Below are 25,199 nucleotides of genomic sequence, written 5' to 3' on the forward strand. Positions count from 1 at the left end.
AGGGCTGTGTATCCTGGGAATATTTTAGGAATGCTGGCCAAATGTGTAGGGATGGGATCAGGTGAGCTGAAGCAGGATTGTAGCTGAATTTGGCAAGGGATGTGAAAAATAATAAGGGCTTCTACAAGTGTGTCAGCCAGAAAAGAGGGAGAAAAGAAAATTTACCCTCCTGGGATATTAAACAGGAAATCTGAGGTACTGAACACAGTTTTTGCCTCTTTCATTATATCATTATTCCCAGGACCTCCACCAGCATCTGGCATTTTTAAAAATTGACATGAATTGTCCCAGGTTTTGTTGTGAGTGGCCCAAGCAGGCAACAAACATGGTGAGAGTTCATTTCATGAGCTGCTTCAGGAGCTGCTCTGTGAGGACCCAAAATAAAGATGATGAAGTTTAGCCCCTGGAGAAGCTGTGTTTCATGTGACACCATTTTCCAGTGAAGAGCAATTGTGGGTGTATTGCATCAGTATTCCTGTTCTGGCAGGAGTGCCACCAGTCTGTCAGCTTATGGATACAAGGCACAATGCTAACATAAATTATTAACAGAGCATTGCTGATCAAAGGGCTCCCAATCACATGGGAAGAGACACAGACTGCTGAGAGGAAATCTGTTCAGGTCCCTTTGGTTCTGAGAGGAGTCACATCAGTCTCGCTCTTCACCATCAAAATAAATGTGTCAAATCCAAGCAGAAAATCTCCTGGTGATAATTCAGGCCATGTGCCCTGAGAAGCAGGTTAGTAGAGAAAGCTCTTTGCACTAAATGCTGCAGAAGAACATACAAAATTCTTATTTTTGGACCTGCTTTGAGAAGTTCACGGCTTCCAGGACAGGCACCCTGGAGGGCACACTGAGCTGTGTCTGGGAGGTGACATCTGGAAACTCTGCTGTCTCTTCTAGAGGAACAATGCTGATGGTGGTGACAGTGCCCTCCATGCAGTGAGGACTCTGCTCTGATGACAACTTGCACATTTTGTGGCATGCAGTCACAAATAAGATGTATTATCTACCCTCAGACAAGTTCCTGAGTGAGCACAGAACTCCCCTCTCCCAGGAAAAGCCTCTGACCTGCAGAGATGCATCTGTTCTCTCCCTCTAAATCTTGTTCCCTGCCTCCCAGCTTTGCATATCATACACTGCAGAAAATTTCCATATCCAGCCAGAGCAATCCAGATATGAACCTTGGGCTGAAATGCTCTGTGCCTCTCCTACTTCTCAGTGTGGACCTGCTGCTCTTTTTCAGTTCACATACACAGACACACAGACACCTCCAAATCTTGGGTCTAACCATTTCAAATGGACAAATCCTGAGTTCTGGAAATGCAGCAGCAATCTGAGCTTTTCAAAAGGTTCTTACAAGAAAGGCAACTCTAGTAGTTGTTTTATTTATACCCTGCCATTTGTGCTGTCTTGATGGCACCACATTTTAGTTTTGAGGTACCCCTTTCCCTGTCAGCCTTTCTAACCTATGGCAATCCCTCAGTTTAAAGGTGTCCCAAAGTTCTGCTTTTACTTAAGTGCATAGATAAGTAGTAGCACTTCTAAGTAGATAAAGTATTCTAAGCAATCCATTTTCAAGAGCCATTATATTCTGAAAATTGACTATTAAAATACCACCTTCTTATTCATCAAGTCTGCACTCAGTGTGTGTTCAATCTTGTCTGCTGGCATATGACTGCAATTTTACTGCCTTTTACTCCCACTTACCTGAAAGATTCAGCAGAGTAAAGAGAAGAGCATCTGAGCTGGGTGTTGGAACAGAAAGGCTCTCAGGCTTCCAAGGAGCTTCACCTGTTTAAGGGGACTGAAGATGGCTCTTCTGTGCCAGACTGAGCAAGCCATAATTGGAGAAGTGTGTGTTAAAGTCCTGGAAGGATTTGGGTTGGAAGGACTTTAAAGATCATCTTGTTCCAAATCCCTGCCATGAGAAGGGAATCTTCCTCTAGATCAGGTTGCTCAGAGCCCCACGAGCTTTCAATTCCAGGGGTGGGGAGTCCACAACCTCTTGGGCAAACCTGTGCCTGGACCTCACCACCCTCTCAGCCAAGAATTTCTTCCCAATATCCCATCTCCCCCTGCCCTCTGTCAGTTTGAGTCCATTCCTCCTTGTCCTGTCACTACATCTGAAAAATCCCTCTCCAGCTCTCTTGGAGCCTGAGGGGGCTCTAAAGTCTTTTCTTCAGGCTGAACAACCCCAACTTTCTCAGCCTTTCCTCCCAGGAGAGGGGCCCCTCTGGTGCTGTATTTGTATAAGGAGAGAGCTGTTTGTGTGCTCAGTCCGTGTCACAGACAGCAACACACAACTGCAAAGTCTTGTTTTGCTTTCAATCTCACCACTGAAGGTGTCTGCAAAGTGAAGTGGTTTGATCAGAAGCACAAAATTGCTCCAGAAGAAACAGAATCACAGAATCCTTTAGCTGGGAAACTAAACCAGCCCATGCAGTCCCAGCTGTGCCCATCCCCACCTTGTCCCCAGCCCAGAGCTCTGAGTGCCACCTCCAGGTGCCACCTGCAGGGATGGGCACTGCAAACCTCCCTGGGCAGTTCCAATCCCTGAGCTCCCTTTCCATGGGGAAATTCCTGCTGCTGTCACCCTGAGCCTGCCCTGGCCCTGCTGGAGGCCATTTCCTCTTATCCTGTCACTTGTCACTTGGGAGCAGAGCCTGACCCTCACCTGGCTCCAAATTCCTTTCAGGAGGTACCATAGAGTGCAGGGGAAAATGTCTCCTCAGGCTGCTGGGTGTTTTAGTCAAAATTTGATTCAAATCAAATCCAAAAAGATCAAAATGAAAATACAGATACGCCTTGAAGAGCATTCCACATTTCATCAGAGCAGAACTGCTCTGTTTGGTAGAATATATTTGAATTTTGACTGTGACTGCAAAAACTGAAGTTTCCCAGTGCTTGAAATTGGTACAGTGAAGTGAAACCTCTGCCTCCTGCTGGTTTTACACTCTGAATTTTTTAAGAGAAGGAACAGTTTCACACAAACTTTCTACAAAAGAAAAAAGTCCATGTTGAAGTTGAAATCAAAGATGTTGATTTCAAATGGAAAGCTTCAAAAAGATGTGTACCTTTGAATCCTAGAAAACAGAAGAGGATCTGGAACACAACCTTAATCAGAGAATATGCTGTGATTATAGGCTTTGGTAGCAATAGATTTAACAAGCATAGCCTCAGATGCTGCATGATGGATGACTGGTCATCTCAGACACATCAGCTAATTTGCCCAAGAAAAAATCTAAAGAGACAGCTTGCACAGCTGAACTCCCATTAGTATTCCTTCTTACCTTTTAATTAGGAAGTTAATGACTGTGGGTAGTTAATCAACAAAATACCTTTAAAGATCTGGGCCTGAGAGCCTTTGTTACAACCTAACCTTTGTTCCCGTGCAAGAGGAATGAGTCAATGGTTCCAACAAAATCTTATAGCTGTCGTTGTCACAAAGATATCAAATATAATCTGAAAAATTGAGTCTTTTCTCAGGAGAGTTACAAGACATGACTTATTGTACAGTGAGTCATCTTCCATCCTTAAAAAATACAGCCCAAAACCCAGTCACCCGAATATGTGTGTCAATTCTTCTGTCTGGACAAAGAGTTTTGATGGATTTAATTCAGAGCTGTGTCCTTAACTTGGGTGTGAAGAAAGCCATTCTCAGTTTAAGCCAAACTCCCTAAACTTTTTGAAAGAATGTTCTGAGGTTTGACTCCTTGACTGGCTCAGCTCTGCAGAAGCCAGAGGATGTGAAGATGTGGAATATTCAGATGTTACCTGGCGCTTACCTGTGGCAGTTCCCCTCTTAATTAGAAGGTAAAAAGACATCATAATTACCAGTTAACAATTTTCAATCTCTGTACAGGCAAAGGAATTAATGTGATTTAGAGATCCACAATTATAACTTGTGATGTGGAGAGATAAAGAAGTTAAAAGTATATTCACTCCCTTACTTTACTTCAGTGAGTTTGGGGAAGTTAAGGGCAAATTCTCGGAGTCTCTTCCCTAAATCCTTGTTCTGATAATGGATTTAGAAGCCTCCCAGCTTCAAAAGGGCTGAGGTAACATCCCTGTCAGTACCAACCTCTGAGAGGACCTCAGGGATCTCATCCTTTTCTCCTACCCCAGCTGCAGAGAGCTGGTTTGGCCAAAGATGAGACCCCATCCACCAAGCACCACCCAGAAGTGCTGCTGGGATAGGAGAGATGCTGGATTATAATTTTCCTTGGTCTCTGTAACAGTAAAAAGCTGAGGTCCAGAAGAGCTGCTCTCCTATTTGTCTTTCATCTTTTAGACAGAGCAGAGCCCCCAAAACAACCTCTGATCTTTGTGTCAAAGCAGTTCCAAATTTTGCCAGGCATTTTACAGGAAAAAAAAGTAATCAAGTTGAGACATCCAAACCCTTTCTTTCCACTTACTCCAGAAACCTTTTTATTGCTGTGTTGACAGTAATTGCATGTAACCTATTCCAGTAAAAGGAAGCTAAAGCCACCAGGTCAAGTGATGCATAGTTAGTGGCTGCCAAAAGAGGAAACAAGTGTGAACTCTCTTCATCTCTACTCTTCCCCCATGCAAATGCACTTTGGGATTCCTCACTTTATCACAGGGCATAAAAATGCCTCTGCTGTGCAGGATGGGCAGGGAGAGGGCATGGAGCACAATAGGGCAGTTTGCTGGAGAGGGAGAACCCTTATCAGTGTAAGGACTCACCTGTAAGAAGGTCAGTGAACAGCAGGAGTTGTCTCTATTCATAAATCCCTTCTTTAAAATATGTCTATGGACTGATAAGTGAAGGTTTTCAGTTCTCAGCCTCAGCTGCTGGGGCCTTTTTTCCCTTGCATGCCTGGTTTTTGAAGGGAGCCAGTTACAATTAATGTTACATACAATGTTAGCTGGAGGTAGGATGCATGAAATGGGTTTGCTACTTCAAGAGGCCCTATCTAGATTTATTTTCTACTTTCAGTTTATTCACAAAGTGGAATCTCTTCCACTTAGCAAGGTAAAGATATTTACCCAACATTCAGAAATTGAGCCAGTCAAGGGAAAGGTGAGCTCAGCACTTTTTAATTTCTGAGCTGTGAAGTGCAGCAACAGACTGAGACACATTGGGCTGCCTTGTAGAAATACCCATTTAGCAATGGGCATAGTCACAGACCCAAAACCAGGCACTTTAGCACAGCTGTTCTGTCCCACTGAGCTAAATCTTTCCTTTTAGCAATGGCTGGTTTGCTGAGAGGAGTATGAGGCATGGAAAGGAAAGGAGACATAAAGTATGCTACGAAAAAAAAATGATCCTGTCAGCATCTAAAGACCTAAGATGATCGAATAGGTGCAGCTAATTTGGCAGAATCTTTTTAATGATAGTCTTTGTAATTTTTTTATGTTAAAAATGATAAAATGGAGGTGGAAATAAATGCAATTCCCTGCTGACTGATGGAAAAGGATGACCCCTCACTTTTAACAGAAATAAATGCTTAGTTCCCTTTCCTTCATCTTTCTTCTACAATGTCTTTGTTACCAATAATAACACCTCATTTAGCTATTTCCTATGGGCTTATGGTGACATTTCAGTTTAATGGTTGATGACTTTTCTGAGGCCCTTGCCCACCTTCTATCCTTGCTAGAAAGTGCTCTGTCTCTGAGCCAGTCTCTTTATTTGAGGTATTATTAAGTGAAGGTTCTTGCAAAGGTCAGCACAACTCTAAAATAGATTCATGTTCACAAAAGAGAAGTGGTTCTCTGTCCTGGTTCACTATGGTGCCCTTTTATTCAGACTTTTCCATGGTGGTATTTCCAAAGCATGAGCCTGGAAGGTTTGGGCTCTCAGGGATCTTTCTGCAGACCATGAAAGGAAAGTTTCCCCTGAGGTGATTTCAGGACATAACTGACCATCCTGATTTGTGCCCTGCCAGAGCATCTCCCACTCCCTCTCCTTTAACTTTCTACTCAGGTGAGGGAAAGAAAAGATCCCAAACCTATTTTTTGGTCATTGTGGATACACCTCTTAGGGCTGACACAGAGAAACCTTTCTTCTAAAAGATGCAAGTCTTTGATGGATGGCACTGGAGGAGGGTGAGAACAAGGCCAAGCTGTGGGATCCCCCAACTCCAACCTCCCAGGCTGCATGTCTGGCACTGTGCTGCTTCTACAGCTTTTTTCTATGGATGTTACCTCTTTAAAATGCAAGTGAGGTCATATGGAGCTTGTTTAACACTTGCTGCTGCACAGAAATTAAAAATAGCTGCACCATGTTACCTGGGATTAGGGAAAAAGTTCAGTGAGGTTTAATGCATTCTTGGGTAGTTGGTTTGTGTCTCTGCACCTCGAGTGCCCTGAAGCACAAAAAGGTCCAACATTTACACCAGATTCTGGCCAGAACAAAAGTCCAGTTAGTGCTCCCTCAAATGACCAGAAATAAAATAATTTTGACTCAATTAGAAGCAGTTCAGGCCTTTCAGTGTCCTTGGCACTGTGATGGAACAGTGGCTATGAGCCTAATGGACAAACTAGCTCTGATCTCAGCTATAAAAAACAGGAGTAGTCCTGGATTTACAATTTTTTTCATGCTTTTTATTTGTATGAATAATAAGTGGGTTCATTTATATAAATTACTCGAAGGAGTTGGTGAAGGTCAGAGGAATCTAATCCCAGGTTCTATTAAATATTTAGTTTATAGTCTCTTTGTATTTAAAGTTTCAGAAGGTGAAACTTTAATGATGTTATGCAACTGTAAACAGATGAGTTCACCTGATATTGAGGAAGGCAAGGGTGTTAAATAACATAGCTCTTACCCAGGAAAGACCAAAAACCTGCTGGCTTATTTTACAGAGTGCATTGCCATTTTGCTGAGCATGTATCTACCTTGTTTCATGGTTCAGAGCAATTCAATGGAATACAAAACAATTCACAGAATCAAAGAATAATTTAGGTCAAAAAGGGATTTCTGGAGATCATCAGGTTCCCCAGCTCAGTGGAACAGCAGTGAAATACTGAATGCAAGTAAGGAAGCAGTTCCAACACTTGATATGAATTTCTGGACACCGTGTGCAAGGGACTCTGACCTTAATGTGGATTGGTTTTGTTTGTGTGCATGCATTAATTTATCAATGACACATTGTTATGGTGCCAGATGGCATTAGGTGTGTGACTGTATTTTTTTACAAATTTCACATGAGTAAAGAGAGCATTTGTGTGAACCCAGTGTAGTTCCAGCCTCAAGCAGGAGATTTCAGCAGCCCTAATACACACTCACAGGGCTCCTGCTGCCATCTGGTCAGGAGCTGTTCCTTGGTTGAAGAACTTTGGAATTGCTTTGCCCAAATTTTTGGGAGGCAGAAAACCTTCAAATCCAGGGTAAGGGCTGCCCCATGCTGGACCTGTCTTACCCTGGTGCAGGAGGAAAACTCTGCCAGTCCTGCTCTAGCCAGTATGGGTGACACAGGATCTTGGTAATGGTATCTGAAGCTTTACTTCCTAATGGGATTTTCTGTTGTTGTTTGCTCTGGAGAGCTCGGTTTGATGAGCACTGATCAGGGCAAAGACTGAGAAGTAGGTGAATGCCCACTGTATACACATCCTCACTAATACCTCATTAAGCAGGATGGTTAATTACACTCTCAGTGCTGCATCTATAAACAGTTTGCTTCTTATCTGCTTAGACCACATTTAAATCCAGGATGAAAAAGCAGTGACAAGTACAGTCACTAACCTGTGCAATATGTGGTGTTCAGTGGGAAAAGGTTCATATTAGTGTAAAACTGGGGGATTTGGCTCTCAGGAGAGCTGTTGGTAGAACAGGCCAGTATCTGGTCTCAGTCTTCTTCAAAGTAGTGTCGTTCAAGAAAACAATTTGAAATGAATGAGCTTGGGTTTACAAAAGCAGAGCTGCCATGAGAGGCAGCTTCTTGCTGCTGCTGGAACGTGTCCTTCCCTCCCTGCCCATGCTCTCCTTCCCCCCTCACTGCTGCAGTGTTCTGGGCTGTGGCCAAGACTATTGCCAGAATATGTTTCTTGCTGCTTTCTATTAATGTCAAGCAAAGAAATGTGCAAGTACATAAACACCCCAACAAAAGTCCATTTCCACCTTAGATGTTTATTCCCCCTGTTCAGTTACACACATTTCTAATTTAAAGGAGGATGTGACTGATGCCTGGAGAACAAAGGAACCACTGTGTCCTTTTGAGGTTTTGTGTTATAAATTATCTTTGCCATAAAGTAAATTAAAATTGTAATGTTCCAGGACCTGAAGGGAGCTTACAAGAAAGATGGAGAGAGATTATTTACAAGGCCCTGGAGTGACAGGACAAGGGGAAATGGCTTCAAACTGACAGAGAGCAGGTTTAGATTGGATATTAGGAAAAAATATTTAGTGTGAGGGTGGTGAGGCCCTGCCACAGGATGGACAGTGAAGCTGTGGCTGCCCCTGGATCCCCTGGAAGTGTCCAAGGCCAGGCTGGACAAAGCTTGGAGCACCCATACTGGAAGTTGTGCCATGGCAAGGGTGGCACTGGATGAACTTTAAGTCCTTTCCAACCCAAACCAGTTTGTGATTCTGTGGTTCCATTGGGAATCACCATGCCCTGCACACTGAAATGCCACTTCTAACTCAGTGAGGCTGGAATCATTAACTGGCTAATGGAATTGAAAGCATGATAATAGATTTGTTACTTAAATTGCTGATTATGCCAATTGACCTTTTACTTAGGTCCTTAGGCCTTCATAAAATCATCTTTCTTCCTGACAGAAAAAAAAAAAAAAAAAAGGCAACAACCCTGTGCTATCAAATCTGTTCATTTGACAGCTGTGGCTAGGAAGCAGAAAACAGCAAATGGAGCAAACTGAGTTCAGTGAACCCTTACCTATGGAGTCTCCAGCACAGCCTCAACTCTGGCAGTGTGTGCTGAACACTCAGTGGCAGGAGAAGCACAACCTGGCACTTCCATGGAAATTGTTGCAATTACAGGCTGTTTAGCTGATGTTTTTAATTGCCTTGGTTGCTGACCCACGAGTGTGGCTGAAGGCAGTGTGTCCCTGAAGGCAAACACACAGAACATGAGGTGCTCTGCCCTGTCACTCCCTTGCCCAAGGTGAATTTTCATCATTAAGCAGCTACAAGAGGGCACAAAGGACACAGGTGCTGCTTGGCAAATCCTGCCCTGTGCCAAAATTAACAAACACAAGGAGTGCTTTAAGTGTTGTAATGTGGCTAACCATAGCTTGTGGCTCTCCTTACAGTTTCCATTTCAAAGCAGTATCAGTGCCTTCCTAATTCTCTGACATTAATTGTATCCACCTCTGCCCCACCAAAAGGGATTAGCAGCTGGAATCAAGGAAACCAAGGTTTTGTCACTTATTAGCTGTAAGCTGCTGAGTGTAGCAATACAGCAAAAGAAAGAAAAGCTCCCTGTTTTGGTGGATGGTCTTCCCAATATGCATTAGAAAGTTCATTAATTATTTCTGATTGGGTTCATTGAAATAATTGAATCGCATCTGCAATGCAGGGCAGAATTTGTCAGCAGCCTGGCCAGTGAGGGAAAAGAATATAGATTTCCTTCCTTATTTCTACTGCAGTGCCATGTGGCTGCTCACAGAGCTTGACAGGCAGCTGAGGAGTCAAGGCACCTGCTCTGAGGCAGGTTCCTGATTAAACAAGTAAAGCTCTGAGAGTCGACAACAAATTGAGTGCATAGGGGGAGAAAAGAAGCATCAGCAAAGAAGGGTGAGGAGGAAAACTTTCTGGAGGGAAATAAAACATTATTGGCAGTAGTGCTGCATAGTTCAGCAGTGGCTTTGTCGCAGCAGGAGAGGAGTTACAGTGAAAAAGTTTCTGAGCACTGAAGCAATTTTATTTGGGCATCTGCTTAGGAGCAGCATGGGGTGACAGGGCTGAGTGGCCTCTGCGTGGGTACACACAGGTGGCTCAGAGTGATGAAGGCAAAAGGCTCATCTACCTCTTCCCTGTAAAACCACTGGGTCCACTGTTATGTGGCAAAGGGAGCTTTGTCCCCTCAAAAAGAAAAATAAAAGCCCAGCTTGTCCCTCTGGGTTAAGGATGTTCCCACCTGTGCCCTGCGAGTGATGCTGTGGTTGTTTCAGTAGGAGCCTCTGTGGCAGGGACACCAAGGACCACAAACAGAATCCCACAGAGCATCATTTAAGTGTTGGACAGAGTCTCTAAGATCAGGGTTTAGCATTTGCCTGAACACCATCATCTCCACCTGACCACAGGAATGAGTTCCACTTCCAGTCATTTCTAGAACGCCTCCAGGGATGCTGATTTTCCTTCTCTGGGCAGCCCACTCCAATGCCTGACACCCTTTCCTTGAAGAAATTCATCCTGACGTCCAGCCTGGACCTCCCCTGGCACAGCCTGAGGCCATTTCCTGTAGTCTGGGAGAAGGGACCAGCCCCAGATTGCTGCAATCTCCTGTCAGGGAGTTGTAGAGGGTGATGCTGTGCCTCACTGCCTGGTGGAAGGACTGCAGTTCAATCTGGAAGTAATTCTGTTCCAGAATGAATGGGGGTTACTCATCATCAACCAGTGCAAGCTACTGAAGGTGCATTAACCACTTAGTTTGTGTTGTCTGTAAAAACAACTTTTTAATCTGTCCCCAAAATAATCTTTCTTACAACCTAAAGAATTCCTACAGCCCTTTGCTGGGAAGCAGAGCTTTTCTGCAGCTCACCAAGGGTCTGGCAGCTGCACACAGGGTCCAGGGCTCCCCAGGCAGGCACTGGAAGCCCAGGTGATCCCTCAGGTCCAGAGGGACAGGCAGGTGCAAGGTGCAGGCAGCCCAGGAGGGGCTGGGCAGTGGCAGGGAATCCAAACTCCTGCCAGGGCCTGAGCAGAAGCCCTGGCTGAGGATTCTCACTGCTCTTTCTCCCAGCTCAGCTGTTATCACAGCACTGAGGGAAGGTTGCACAGCATCACCTCAAACACTGGCAGCAAACCCTTGGATGTGCAGGTGGAATTCCCTGCAGAGAAGGATTGCAGGGAAAGGTGGCTCCAGAGGCTCCTGGCATTCCCAGGGCTCTCAGGAGCTGCACTGAACCTCTCAAAATTGCATTTCCAGCAAATAAGTCATTTTAGCAGGTCCCCCAAGACCTCAGCTCTCAGGTATCAGCTCAGAGCAGTGGAAATATGTGTGTGTACCACAGCCCTCCCTTACCTTGAACTTTCCACCTTGCACCTCGCAATGTTCCATCCTCATTAGCACCTGCCCCTTGTAAACATATTTAATACACTCAGCTAACCTTTAAACATAGTGAAAAGAAATGAAAGTCTTGGAAAGAATACATGTATTTGTAACTCTGGATGGTACTATTGCATAAGAGAGGTATTTGAGTTTTAAAAATAGACTCAACCCCACTGAGATCAGCAAAGGTTTTGCATGAGCAAAGGCAACAGAATTTTGACTTGTCATTTAATATGAAGTTCTAAAATGTCTTCAAATTTGGTTGCACAACAGAATATAGAATGTCACAGTTCTTTTCAGGATCTCTAGGGAAAGGTAATCATGGAATCACAGAACAGTTTGGAACAGACCTTGAAGATCACATCTTTCCACCCCCTGCCATGGGCAGGGATACCTTCCATTATCCCAGATTGCTCCAAGCCCCATCCAACCTGGCCTTGGAGTTTTCCTGGGGCAGCCACAGCTTCTCTGGGCACCCTGTGCCAGTGTTTGGCATGGTTTGAATGTGTCTGACTGCTTTATACTGGAAAACACCACAACATAATGCTAATTTTCAAACAGGAATTGTTTCTCCAACACGAATCCAGTGTGGATCAGCAGTTGTCAGAAAGATCAGCTTCCCCATGGGTGCTGCAACATGCAAGAGGCAAACTCACAGGGAGCAGTGTTCATCAAGGGGCTGTCTGTCCACAGGGTGACACCTCAGTGAAATCCTGTGGATGGAATAATCCAAACATCTGGGAGATGGTAGGTCCAGGTGAATCTTTGCTCTGTGGGAAAAAGGAAAAGGGAGAGGGGAAGGGAAAGGGGAAGGGGAAGGGAAAGGGAAAGGGAAAGGGAAAGGGAAAGGGAAAGGGAAAGGGAAAGGGAAAGGGAAAGGGAAAGGGAAAGGGAAAGGGAAAGGGAAGTTAAATTCATCCTGCCAGCCTCTCTGGAAGAGTGTCAGCTGTGGGGCAGCAGGGCTGAGCCACAACCTCCTTCATCCTTGCACAGGAGGTGTGAAACAGGCAATGTTTGCCATGGAGAGAGCCAGGGTGCAGGAAAGCACAGCCCAAGTAAGACCTGAGCCCACAGCTTCAGTATCTGATGGGAAGGGCACTGGGATTGAGGGAATCTGTGGCACAGATGAGCTGATCCAAGGTCAGAGCAGTCCCTGGGTCCATTTGATGGGAAACTAATGAGTGGGAGGCAGGGCTGAGATGAATCTGGTTGACTTCTCTAATAAAACCTCTCAGTATTTTTTTCTCTCTGTTTTGGCTTTCTTCCCCCAAAACAAAACCATACAGAGTGTTGTGCTGGAACATGATTTTTTTTTTTTTTAAAAGCACTTGGTATAAGCCTCATTTGAGGGAGTGATCATAGCACAGGCGAAAATAAACAATATAAATTCTGTGTGACATGAGCTCTGCTATCAGAGCTAAATGCCAAATAATGCTGGGAGCTCCCAAACATTGATTCTCTGAGCTGGAAAGGAGTTACAATGTTCCTTTGAGCCTGCAAATATGCACCATTTAAATAACTATCTGTGCTAATCTAGTACAAATAATCCACAGGATTATTCCCATTATTTCCAGGATAATAGGAAGGAGTTGATACCAACCTGCACCTCCCAAAGAACAGAGATCAGAGTGAGGAATGCCCAAGATAAAGATTAATTCCTCAGGGCAGAAGGGCAGAAATCTCCCACAGAGCTCCAAACTGCATCAATGTAGAACATTCCTGTCAAATTCCACCTTCTCAACAACATGGAGAACTTTCCTGCTGGCTGAGGAGCTTTGGTGGAGACATATTAATGCAGACTGGTTTGGCTTCCATTTCTTTCTTTTTTTTTTTCCCCACAGGAAGGACATTTGAGGTATGCACAGTGTCCTCCTGAAATGCTGGTGTATGGGATGATGGGAATACACAGCCACCAGTGTGTGCTTTATTGGATCAACTGGTATTGCTGGAAACACCAGGCAAACTTTCAGGGATGCAAGCCCTTATTCAGGTCTGAAATAGAAGCAGCAATTTCCAGAGCTAAATACAAGCTGAGAACAACTGCTCAGATGTTAATTAGGTATGTATCAATTAAGCCTTTGTTTAAAGGAAATGTATTTGGGAGCAGCAGAGAAGAAAGGATGGGGAAGAGGGCGGAAAATGAGAGACAGAGAAAGTTAAATGAAGCTGCTTGTCACCTGGGGGGAGGAAGAGGCAGGTAGTTTATAGCCTGGGGAACAAGAGTCAATCGTGGTGAGTGGGAGGAGAGTAATCATAAAAGTCACATCTGCAGAGTGCATGCTCCTCCAGATCAAGGCTTTATGAATTTCAATGCTCAGCCTCATCTTTAGGAGGGGTTCTGGAGGCTGTTGGGAAGAAAAGTACTGAGATGCCAAAGGTGTTTGGGGAGCTGTGCTCTCCCCTGGCAGAGCTGGGTTTGGTTTAATTACAGCATGAAAATATGAGCCCACTTTGGGCTGTCCTGATTGCTTAATTTTACTTACACAGTTACCACGAGGTCACTGGATTAATTTTATGGTGTTGGTGTTGTTGGGAATGTGGGTGTGGGATTTAGAGAAGCTCAGAGTGTTGGGGGTGGACCTCATTTCCTCACTTTGGATGGGGAGGATCTGCTTGGGTGGAGAGTGAGGGATGAGAAAATGAGTTACCTCTGACACTTCAAGGAGAGTTAGAGTCCTTATTCCAGTTTTCCATGAGTTTCTGCTGGTGAATTTGGTAGGAAGCTGTGTTCTTCCTGCCTCATGCAGGATCCTTTTGAGGAAAGGGATGGTGAGCCCTGCTATCAAAGAGCTATTCCCATCTATGTCACTGGGAGGCCCAAATCCTCAAAAATGCTGCATTTTAGGTTAGCAGCCCCACATATCGTACATTCCACTAAATAAATATTGAAAATGGAGACTCTGATCAATCAGATCAGTAAGAAACCACATGTTCAGTCAATATTGTGAGTACTCTCCTGTAAGAGTTCATCTGTTGATTCCACTCAGCCCACACAAGCCTGAGGTACATTTTGTTGAAACAAGAAACCTCCCTGTGAAGCCAGGTGTTATTTTTAAGTGGCTTTGTATTAAAGGTAGCCTGAATTTTCTGTGAAATACAAAACTGGTGAGACAAGTTGCATGAAATACTGTTTATCTTCAATGCATTTTTTCCCTGAGTGTACAAGCACGGAATTCAAATTAGAACATTTTGTAAGGAAACATGGAAGGGTTTTATATTATCAAACTGTGCACAGTCTGTGAGCTGTAAAAAGCTGGATACTTCTAGATTACTAAAATGTCCCTCAAGTCATAATTATAAATCAATATGCATGCATACAAAAGATTGGTGTCTCCATAAAGTGCCTGAAATTCAATATTTTTAGTCTACTGTGCCTTCTGAAAGTGCCTGTATATTTTATATTCCCTGTGAGCTGAAAATCGTCTCAGTATTTTATGAATTGTTATTTGTGGAGTTCTATTTGCAAACATAAGTAACAGCTAGTACTGGAGATGATATACAGGCTGTACAACATGCCCAAAGAAAACAAATCTGGAAGGAAATAAATGCCCCAACCATAAATCCCAAGGACACGATGAGAATTTTTTAACCTCGTGCCAGTGCTGTTAGGAGTGTTCCATAGCTGTGTGGGATGCATTCTTTCAGCTGGCAGGGAGGGAGAAGGGCTCCAGACTCTGGTTAATGTGCAGGTTTCCATGGCTGTGGTCCCTGCTTGTGCAAAAAGCTTGGTTTGAGATGGTGAGAGGCACAATCAGGGGTGTGTTAGTTCCTCATGCTGCTGTGGGGTGTGCACAGGCATTTTCCTGCTGGTCCCTAGGTGAGCACAGCACCTTGGAGCACTGTTCCAGCTGCCAGGCAGGATGCACAGCTGGAGGGTGACCTGATGGGCTGTGCCTGCTGTCTGACTGCAGCTTGGAGCTGGCAGCAGGGAAGGGGCTGTCCCCAGGTTTGGAGCCTCACTTAGAATCTTGAAGTGGTTTGGGTTTGAAGGGACCTTAAAGATCATCCAGTGCCACCCCTGCCATGTCAGGGACACCTCCCACTGTCCCAGGCTGCTCCAGCCCCAGTGTCCAGCCTGGCCTTGGGCACTGCCAGGGATCCAGGGGCAGCCACAGCTGCTCTGGGAAATGAGTTCCAAGTGCCTCTTCCTTCCCAATTGTCCTGGCTTAGAGGACAGGTGTCTGCCAATAAAGGCAGGAGCTTCTCTTTGAAATGGAGAATGTAAACCCCCTCCCTCTAAATTATTATTATAATTTTGAAACTAAGGGGCTCTCAGGCAAAGAGATGGGAATTAGGAGTAACAGCTCTTTACAAGGAAAATAAGAATAGAAATACAAACACAAAAACCTGCCAGAGTCAGAATCCAAGCTGACACCCGTCAGTCAGTCAGGGTGTTGGCACAGTCCCATTCAATGGTGGCTGCATCCTCCTGCAGGGGCAGATGTGGTTCAGCTGGAGCAGTGCTCCTGGAGAAGGTGCAGTTTCCTCTGAAGCTCCAGGGATGATGTGGAAAGGTCTGGTTTTCCTCTGGAATCCAGTGGAAAGAAGGTTCCTTGGTGTCCAAAATGTCAGTTTTTATCTGGGTAGGAAAGGCTTGGCTCCTCCCCTGGCTGGAGCATCTCCCAGTGGGATGATGGAATTTTATCAGTCATGCCCTGGGACTCAGTGGCCATGAACAGGAGATATCTCCTGGAGGGAGGATGGGCTGTGGGAAGATAAAGATGATTGCCCAGCTGGTTTAAAGATGGCCCATGAGCAGATAATGTGTGCCAGGAGATCAGGGGCACTGCCCCACCCAGCTGCAGCAGATGGGGACAGAATTCACATTGCTGGTCACATCCTGTATTGCAACCCAAGACACCAATATCCCACCCAACCCTGCTCTCTGTCAGTTTGAAGCCATTCCCCCTTGTCCTGTCACTACAATTCCTGATGAAGCATCCCTTCCCAGATTCCTTGTAGCCCTTCTTCAGGTACTGGAAAGCTGCTATGGTGTCTCCAACCTTCTCTTCTCAGACTGTTCATTCACCAGGAGTGCCAGGAAGCTCCTTGGCCCAGCCACAACTTGCAAACCAATTTTGGGAGACTGCTGGTGTCCTCTGAAGAGCCTTGAGCACCAGGAAGCACAGCCTGGGAATCTCACTGGGGACTCCCCAGCACAGAAATCTCCTTGTGGCTGACACAGTCTCAAGTTTGTGACCTCTGGCCCATGGCATCAACACAGAAATGTTTTTTGATTAATGTGGGAGGATTTAGATTAAGTGGAAAAAAGGTTTTCTTCAGTTCTAGGTTGGCTGCTTTGCTATGACACCAAATAATATTGAAGATAAGTTTGAAAATAAAGGCCTGGAGATGAACAAAGTAGAGCTTGATCCCAATGAATCAACACTTTCTATTGGGAAACCACTTCTCCATACAGTTTACAGATTATTTTTACTTTTCTGACAACCAGGAGGCCTTGTTAACAATGCACATGAACAGAAAGCCAAAGCTCCATGGTTTTTACCTCCTCAAGTTACAGGCTGGTGTTACCCTGGGCAATGGACATTCTTCTAATAAAGTGGATTTTTGTTTGTGTTTAGGTTGTGCTCATCTACAGTGGTATCAACAGATGTCAGCAATAGGAATCCTTGTATCAAAATAAAGTAGATGTTTTTCACCACGAGCATTTAATTCAAAATAAGGATATTTTCAAGGACAATTCCAACATGCCACAATGTAAATTGCTTATATTTTTGTCTGGGTAACATTATAAAATTAATTTCAAAGCTCTTCCTTGGGCAAGCAAGACAGAAAGGCAGTGGATGGTCAGAATTTGAAACAGCTTTGTGCACAAACAGCACATGGCAGACCCGGCACTTGTTCTGACAGACTGGCTGAAAATGCCACCAGCAGCTCAAAATCTGGCACGAGTTAAGGAGATACCAAATGCTAAATGTGCAAAACAACTCCTCCTTCCTGAGTTCAGGTGTCAAATTCCTCAGTTTTTTTCACAGAATGTCACTGGAAAGGATTCTAAGTAGGGGCTTCTTTCAAGAGCACCTGTGCTGGTTCGTACCAAAAATTAACATGAGACACACTGAATAATTCAGAATTCTTTGAGTGGGAAGAAAGAAGAGTACACTGGAAATAACTTGTTTTTCTGGAAGAAGTTTGCCTTTTTGTAAAAGAAAAAAATAAAATAATAAGCTTGAACTGTTTTATTATGAAATACAGAATTTCAGACAAAACATTTCATCAATTTTAGATATGGTCTTTGTGCTGGATCTGCTCTGCTGAGAAGTTGCTTTGTTAAAGTGCATTTCCCATGGTCATTATCAACTTTATCCCTGAGGAAAAAACACCATTCAAATTGAATTCCAGAAGCCACCACAGCCCACAAGTAGAACAGAGACATAAAACATTCAAACAACAACTCTTCAAAGTCAAGAGTTTCAAATCCACATTTTTTTAGCTTAGGCTATTTGAATTTCAATTTTTTTAAAAAAGGATTTTTTTGGCACATGGGTGATGGGGTTTTATTTTGGGTTGGAATTTTAAGGCAAATACTTCTCATAAAATAATGTATTGAAATGGAGAAATGTTATTTCTGATCCAAAGATAGTTTAGTTAGAAATTTTGAAGCAGTTCTCATGAAAACTTCCCTTGATTTTATTACAAGATAGGAATGGAAAAATGTTGATCTGAAAGCTCAAGATAATCAGCTGTAAATAAAATGTGCTTAAATATTACATTAACCATTATTATTATTAACCAGTTTTTCTGAAATAATAAATATCTTGCATTTCCAGTCCTTGATCTTGCTGTAACATAACATTCCTGTCTGACAGGAGTTTTGCTGATTTCCTTGGGACCCAAAGCACAGATTCTTCTTCCCCAGTCCCATGAAACTCATTGTCTTGGAAACTATGGCAGTCTACTTATGTCATTTATGTCCACATTATTTTGCTGTGATATCACATGCTGTGTTATAAAGGTTGCAATTTTATTTCACTGTATGAAAAAAAAAAAAAAAACAAAAAACAAAAGAACTTATAACTTAAACAGAGAGAACTGGTTTTAACTTTTCATCCTACACGAGTGTCACATTCCTGATTTTTTTTGGGCTCATCAGATAATCAGTTCGTCTTTGAGGTCGCACCTAGGGGAGAGCAAAAACAGTTTCAGAGCTGGAAGAGATCCCAGAAAAGCAGTGCCACAAGGGGTCTCAGGAGGTTTCCTGCCAACCCCTCACCCCAGAGCATCACAGCAACACGAATTCCATCATCAGCAACCCACTCAGAATCCAAACACAAAGGAAAGCATGAGAAGCAGAACGGAACAAAAGCTTCACATGCAACACGCTGCTGGCACTCCTGGGAATTCATTATCTGATCTTCTGCTGCCTGAGAACTTCTGGTGGCCTCTGCAGTCTGTGTGCTCCTAAGCCAAAGGTGATGTTGGGTGTTTCTCCTCTGGTTCTCTTAAAGGAAATACCTGTTAAGCTGTAAAAAATCTGAATGTTTGCTTTCCAAACCCATTAGAAATCACAGCACACCAGCATTTCACGTGGCTGGAAGATGATCCTCAGCATCTCAGTGTTTATCCCAGCCAGGCTTTTTTTAAACTTTCCCAGACTGCCAGGATTCCACCACCACTGACTGCAGCCTGTTCTCAAACTGACCCCACTGGGATCAGAGCAGCCTTGGAAAGCTTTTCCTCATCTGAAACAAGTGCAGGTGCATCTCCAGTCCTAATTACTTCTGTGCTTTTACAAAATATCACTGGAGAAGGGAAGACAAGGTAAAAAATCACTCTCAACTGCCTTTGAGTAAAATAAACTGTGGATTTAAATGTAGTAGCAACACCTCCTCCCTGCAATTCCTCACCTGGTCTCAAGCCCTTGGAAATTAATGGAAATGTCACTGTTTTTCTCAGTGAAATGTTTTATCAAGGCAAACTTGCTTCTCTAACTACTGACCAATTTTCCTGAGGTTTGTTTCTGGAGCATTAATCATGTACAGTCTGTATTGCTCTGGTATTCTTCCAGTATTAAACATCTTCAATAATGCATTTGGTACACATACATTATTGAATAACACATGGAGGCAAATGTTAGATAACAAATGTGGACAACATGCCTCTGGTATTTAATGAGCCCCAGCACCACTGTGGGATAAATTTAACTATCCTAGAAGCATTTCACAAGACAGCTGCCTTCTGTTTTAAACACAACTCTCTTTCTCCACCCTCCCATCCCTTCTTGTTGCTAGAACATGCTGCTGTTTTCTAAATTTACCCTCCTTTACTGTTTATTTTTGCAGAGAGGAGAGGTACTTTGGGAAGTAACAGCATTGCCTGGCTCTGCTCAAGGACCTTTTCCAAGATCCTTGGAAATTTCTTGCTTAATTTCTTGCCCAAAGACCTCAGTGATGTTGAGCAGAGAAGATCTCTACTACCTCTCCCACCAAAATAACAAATTTTCAAATAGAATGGGTGGGGGAAAGTCTGAAAAAATGCCAAAGGTAAGTTTTATGTTTGTGGAAAGGAAATATTCCCAGATACTGTGGTCTGTGAGAATAAAGGATACTGAACCAGCAGCATACTGAGTAACCAGAAAGTTTCAGAGGGGGCCCAAGAACACACAGTCTCTAAAACTCCCTGAAATAGGTCATGTTTTGAATCCCATGTTTAGCAAATACTTAGGTGAGAATATTTCCCAGAACTTGCTACAGAAAAGTCCTCTATTGCTCCAGATTTGCTAAAGGGAGAAAAAGACATTAATCAGAAAGTTCATCCAGCAGTGTTGAGGAAAGAGGCAGTTTTGGGGCTGTTTGGAGGCAATGCTAGAGGAGATTTAGGGAGGGAATCCTGTCCCTGAGCCCCCCCAGGTGTGACCCCACCTGCAGAGCTGCCCCAGCCCTGCCCCAGCCCAGGGAGGAGCTGGAGCTGCTGCAGAGCCCAGAGGAGCAGCAGGATGAGCAGAGGGATGGAGCAGCTCTGCTGGGAGGAAAGGCTGGCACAGCTGGGATTGTTCACCTGCACAGGAGAAGCTTTGGGCTGAGCTCAGGGTGGCCTTGCAGGGCCTGAAGGAGCTGCAGGAAACATGGAGAGAGACAATTGCCAAGGGCTGGAGGGACAGGACACAGGGAATGGAGGGACAGACACAGGGAATGGAGGGACAGACACAGGGAATGGCTCCCAGTGCCAGAGTGCAGGGCTGAGTGGGATATTGGGAATTAGGAATTGTTCCTAGGAGGGTGGGCAGGGGCTGGCACAGCTGTGGCTGCCCCTGGATCCCTGGCAGTGTCCCAGGCCAGGTTGGACACTGGGGCTGGAGCAGCCTGGGACAGTGGGAGGTGTCCCTGCCATGGCAGGGGTGGAATTGGATGATATTTTAGATCACTTCCAACCCAAACCATTCTGAAATTCTCTGATTTAGGTTTGCAGATGATTCTGAACAGGGAGCAGCCAGAGGAGAACAGCAGCTGGATCCAAGCCCTGTGAGAGCCCTGGGGAAAGATTAACCCCACCAGGCCTCTTTTTCTTTAAAAATCCCGTTTTAGGAATGAGCCAGCCAGCCTCTGTCTGTCATGGCACTTCTCACCACCAGAGCAGGACTGAGCAGAATTTGCTCCCAGGGTGGGGCTGACATCCATGAGGGCTCACCCTTGCCCTTCTTCATCTCTCAGAGTTATTTGCTTTACAGTTACTTCTACTTCATGCTTACTGTGCTCCAATATCAATTAATGAATAACTTCATGAATTTCAATCACCTCCTGCTGTGTGCTGGCCCATTTTCTGGCCCATTTTCTGAAGCAGCAGAGCCTTCCTGAGGTTGCACTTCACTGAAATGGAGGCTGCTGGCTGCTGGTCACTGACCTAAAACTCATTTTCTGAATGCAGTGGCAGATCTCAAACAACACATTACAAATAATAATGCAGAGGAGCAGGACCACAACAACCACTTCATATTTATACCCTGATGAGCTGGAGCTGCTGGAGCCCCTGCTTGGTTTTGATTTCAAAGTTGTTTCCTCTTTAGATTAATTCAGTGCTCTACTCATCCTGCCAGTCCTAGTCTGAGGAAAAATGACTTTATAATTCATTACACCCTACAGATTGAAGGGGAAAAACCCTATCTCCATCATTAGGAGTGAGTTTCTGAGGTGGTTCCACCATCAGGAGGGATGCACTAACATCAGCATTTCTTTTACATAGTTTTAAATCTCTTTGTACTGTCAGCTTGGCATCCAGTTAACCATGGATATCTGACAGTCACATGCTTCAAAGCCTGCCTGTTGCTTTATCATCTGCCTTGGATGCCTTTTCACAGGGATTACTATAAAAGGATTATGATACTGGGAAGAGCTTCACATAGTTTGTTGGTTCGGTTGGGGAAACAGATGCTGCTCAGATTTTTTCATCTCTTCAGCCAGACAAAAAGGGAGCTAGCAACACATGGATGAATCAGAAGGTAAACTGAGTGTGTATCAGCTGGTTTCAGGGTTGAACCCTTCTGTGGTGTTTTGAATTGTGATCTCCAGTCAATGAAAGAAGGATTTCTGCTCTTACAAGCAGGTTTGAGTCAGTTCTGCACCCCGTGTGATAGCAGTGATGGGAATGATGAGCACACATCTGGCCCTGAGAGGCAGGACTCTGATCTCAGCTCTGATGTGACAGATGGCAGCTCCTCAGACACTGGTGCTGTGGAAGTGTGTGATAAACTGAAGGCTTGGTATTAGCCAGCCAAAAAAAATTCAAGTCCAACTGCATTAAAACAAACTGCTGACATTAATGGGGTACGAGTGCTCCCAAATGTGTCCACATGCATCACACACTGGGCTAACAAAAACAGAACAAAAATCAGCTTTCTGCTTCTGGGGGTTATTTCTCCACCTGCCCTTAGTTTTCAATTTTGATTCTAAATTCACTTTACTTACAGGAAAACACACCCCATAAATTCTGGATGCCCTCAAAATAATTCAGGTACGTTATTACTGCAAGTAACAAACCAGTTCCATCCTGTCAGCTTTTTGGACACTCAGCACATTTCCCATCAATACAGCCAGGAAATTCCCCCTTGTTTCTTCATGGGTTAATCCCACCCATGTGCCTTCACTCCTCCCCTTCTCCTACAGACATTTGGGAAAAAAATCTGCAAACTGAACCTGCCATTTCTCTATCTGTATCATCAATATTTATTGCTCTCTTAGTCATGATATGCTAACCAATGGGTATCATAACATGACATATCTGCAGCCCATTTCATCAGCAGGGGTAAGATTGTTTGCTTTCATCGATTTATTTTTCTATTTATTGACCTTTTAATTCAATCTTGATCGCTTAATTTTTCTTTCCAACAACCCTCTGAGTCGGAGCAATCCTATATGGGGCAATAAATGGAGCTGCAATTCATCATTCATTTCCTTCTCAGTATAAAACCACAACCACAGCTAAATAATATCTCCAGTTTATAGAGTGTCATTTGGGGTAGTTAAGAAGAAAAATAGATCCTTCCCCATGAAGGGTGCCATGACTCACTCAGGATTGGGAAGGAGGAGGAGGAGGAGGAGGAGGAGTGGCAGCTTCCTGGAGCTGTGCTGAAGTCACAGCAGGGATGGATCAGCCCACTGGAAATGAGCAGCCACACCCTCTTGTGGAATGGGCTCCTGGCTGATCACAGAGATGTTTATGGCATATTAACTGAGCTGATTGTGAAGCTCATCGAGGAGATTGTCCAATCCTGCAAGCTGCTCAGCCCTGAGAGCTCCTTCTGTGGGAACTGAAAACAGAGTTCCTTGGACCTGGCAGAACTGGCCCCAAAATCTGCAAAATCCCAGGCAGGGGATCCCCCTCACTGCTCTTGGGTTTTGGAAGGAACACTGTGGGCCAGGGAATAAGGAATTGTTCCCTAAGCGGGATGTTGGTCCCTAAAACCAATTTTTCTGGCAGCTCAGCCTGGTATTGGGAGCAAGGATCACACTCTCCCATCCCTGACAGGAACTACATTTGCAATTAAACAGAAGCCTGCCCCTCTGCTCTCAGTTTGACCTTTTCTCAGTTAATATCATCACAATGAAGACCTTCCAGCACCTCTGACTGATGCTCCTGGCCCCTCTTCCAGTGGCTGGTAATTCTGTCCCTCAGCTCAATAATTTGCTTCGTTACTCATCATTTTTTAAATGTCTCACACATCTTTGATTTTCCTCCCTTGTTCTTTGCCAGACCTTTTGTTCAGGTTGTGAATTGATCAGTGCAATTACTGGGCAGCATTTATCTTCTGTGGATGTCTGGCATTAGTTTCTGAATCAAAGGGTTTGAATGGCCTAAAGCTGAGCTCAGTGGTTTTCTGCTGTCACCCTTTCTGACACACACCCAGGATTTCAGGTTTGTACCCAGCTGGGTCTATGGGTAACAAACCCTGAGGAAGCAAAACCTGTGACATGAAGTCTCCTTCAATCTCCCAACTCGTTTCAAATTGTAAATTTTTTTACATATGGAACAGAAGGGATCAAATTTGAAGCCATTATCCTCAGAGACATGGGAATAGATAAGGTTTTACATCTTCAATCTGCAATTTTTCCATCAGTAGATGGACTTCCTGCTCCTCTGGGAGGCCTTGGATTTTCCTTCCTTCTTCTTGACCTCTAAAGAAGCATTGCAAGGACTTTTGCTCATTTTTCCTGATTATCCAGGGAGAGAAAAGTACTTTATTGGAGTCCACCCCTTCCTGACCTCTTTCACTGTGGAAAAAAATTCTCAGGATAACTTTTCTTTCTCTTTTTTTTTTTTTTCTTTTTTTTTTTTTTTTTTTTGGGGGGGGGGGGGGGTTGTGTTTTTTTTTTTTTTTTGTTTGTTTGTTTCTTTTTTTTGTTTGTTTGTTTGTTTGTTTGTTTTTTGTTTTGTTTGTTTTGTTTTTTTAACCTCCTGTTTTTCACTACAAGGTCCTGGAGAATAAACATGAAAAGTCTTTGGGAATGTTTCCAGTACTCAACTGAGAATCACAACTTTCTGCCCTTAGAAGTGGCAGGAAGGCAGGTGGTTTCTGAACAAATTGTTGGATTCAGCACTAGCCAGCAAGCAGCTAAATGATTCAACATCTGATTTCTCCTACTTGACAAGAAATATAATAAAAGAACACTACAATGGTTATTGGGCAACAAATTGGCATCAGTGGTGATTGAATTTTATTGGAATTTATCCAGGAACACGTTTGGTGAGAAAACCTGTATTATGCAGTTAACAGGGAAGGTTATGAATGTAAAAGGAAAATGCTTTTTGTCTGGGAAATGTTTTACTCTGTTTGCATTTATTGTGATAAAATTAAATCTGCAAATCCAGCCTTTTATCAGCTCCTGCTTACACAGACAGGGCCATCACAATATACTGAGAAGCCCTGTTCAAACTGAGAAATAGTGTGTCTTCACCAAGCCATTTTTAGATTGCTAAATATTCCTCTAAGATATGGAAAACAGTTATAAATAATCTTCACCTCTTGATTCTCTTGGTGTTTCCCAAGAATGTGTGTGCAGCTATTGATGCAGGTAGAAGCCAGTGTAACAGAATCTTTATTTTGTCCAGGGACAACTGTTTTGTGCAGACTTTTCAGCTTTGCCTCAACAGCATTTTGTTTGACAAGTAATTCATGTCAGCCATCATAACTACCAGGCACAAATGCATCAGTGTCATTGCTGTTATTTTTTACTGGTATTATGTGATCATTGTTTTAATTGGTGATTGAGTGCTTCCTAAATTTCATTGTGTGCCAAAAGAAGTTGACACACTCTGCTGTGATTTATGTGCAATGTCATCCCCAAGACAGATTTCTGCATTGTGCATGTTGAAGCTGCTTTTCAGAAATAAATGAGTTATCACTGTGTTGAGGAGTGAACTCAGAACCACAGCACCACCACTTCCTCAAGAGAACACTGGCAAAAACCATCTTGGAGGTGCTAAATGGATTTTACAAAAATATGGTGTAAATTAAGATTCACATTGCTCTTGTGTGGGCAGCTGAGAGAGAA

The 25,199-nt window shown here is 43.8% G+C and overlaps 1 protein-coding gene across 1 annotated transcript in view; it reads right to left on the minus strand.

Moving 5' to 3' along the window:
• Positions 1–17,378: 17,378 nt before the first annotated feature.
• IGSF5 (immunoglobulin superfamily member 5) overlaps positions 17,379–25,199 on the minus strand; it is a 28,503-nt gene continuing 20,682 nt past the window's right edge. The window contains exon 9 of the mRNA XM_056485967.1: positions 17,379–18,334. Within this exon, the coding sequence (XP_056341942.1) occupies positions 18,266–18,334 (69 nt within the window). The 3' untranslated portion in view covers positions 17,379–18,265. The remainder of the gene's footprint in view (positions 18,335–25,199) is intronic.

Source organism: Oenanthe melanoleuca, chromosome 1 (assembly GCF_029582105.1).
Source record: "Oenanthe melanoleuca isolate GR-GAL-2019-014 chromosome 1, OMel1.0, whole genome shotgun sequence".
Lineage (NCBI taxonomy): Eukaryota > Metazoa > Chordata > Aves > Passeriformes > Muscicapidae > Oenanthe > Oenanthe melanoleuca.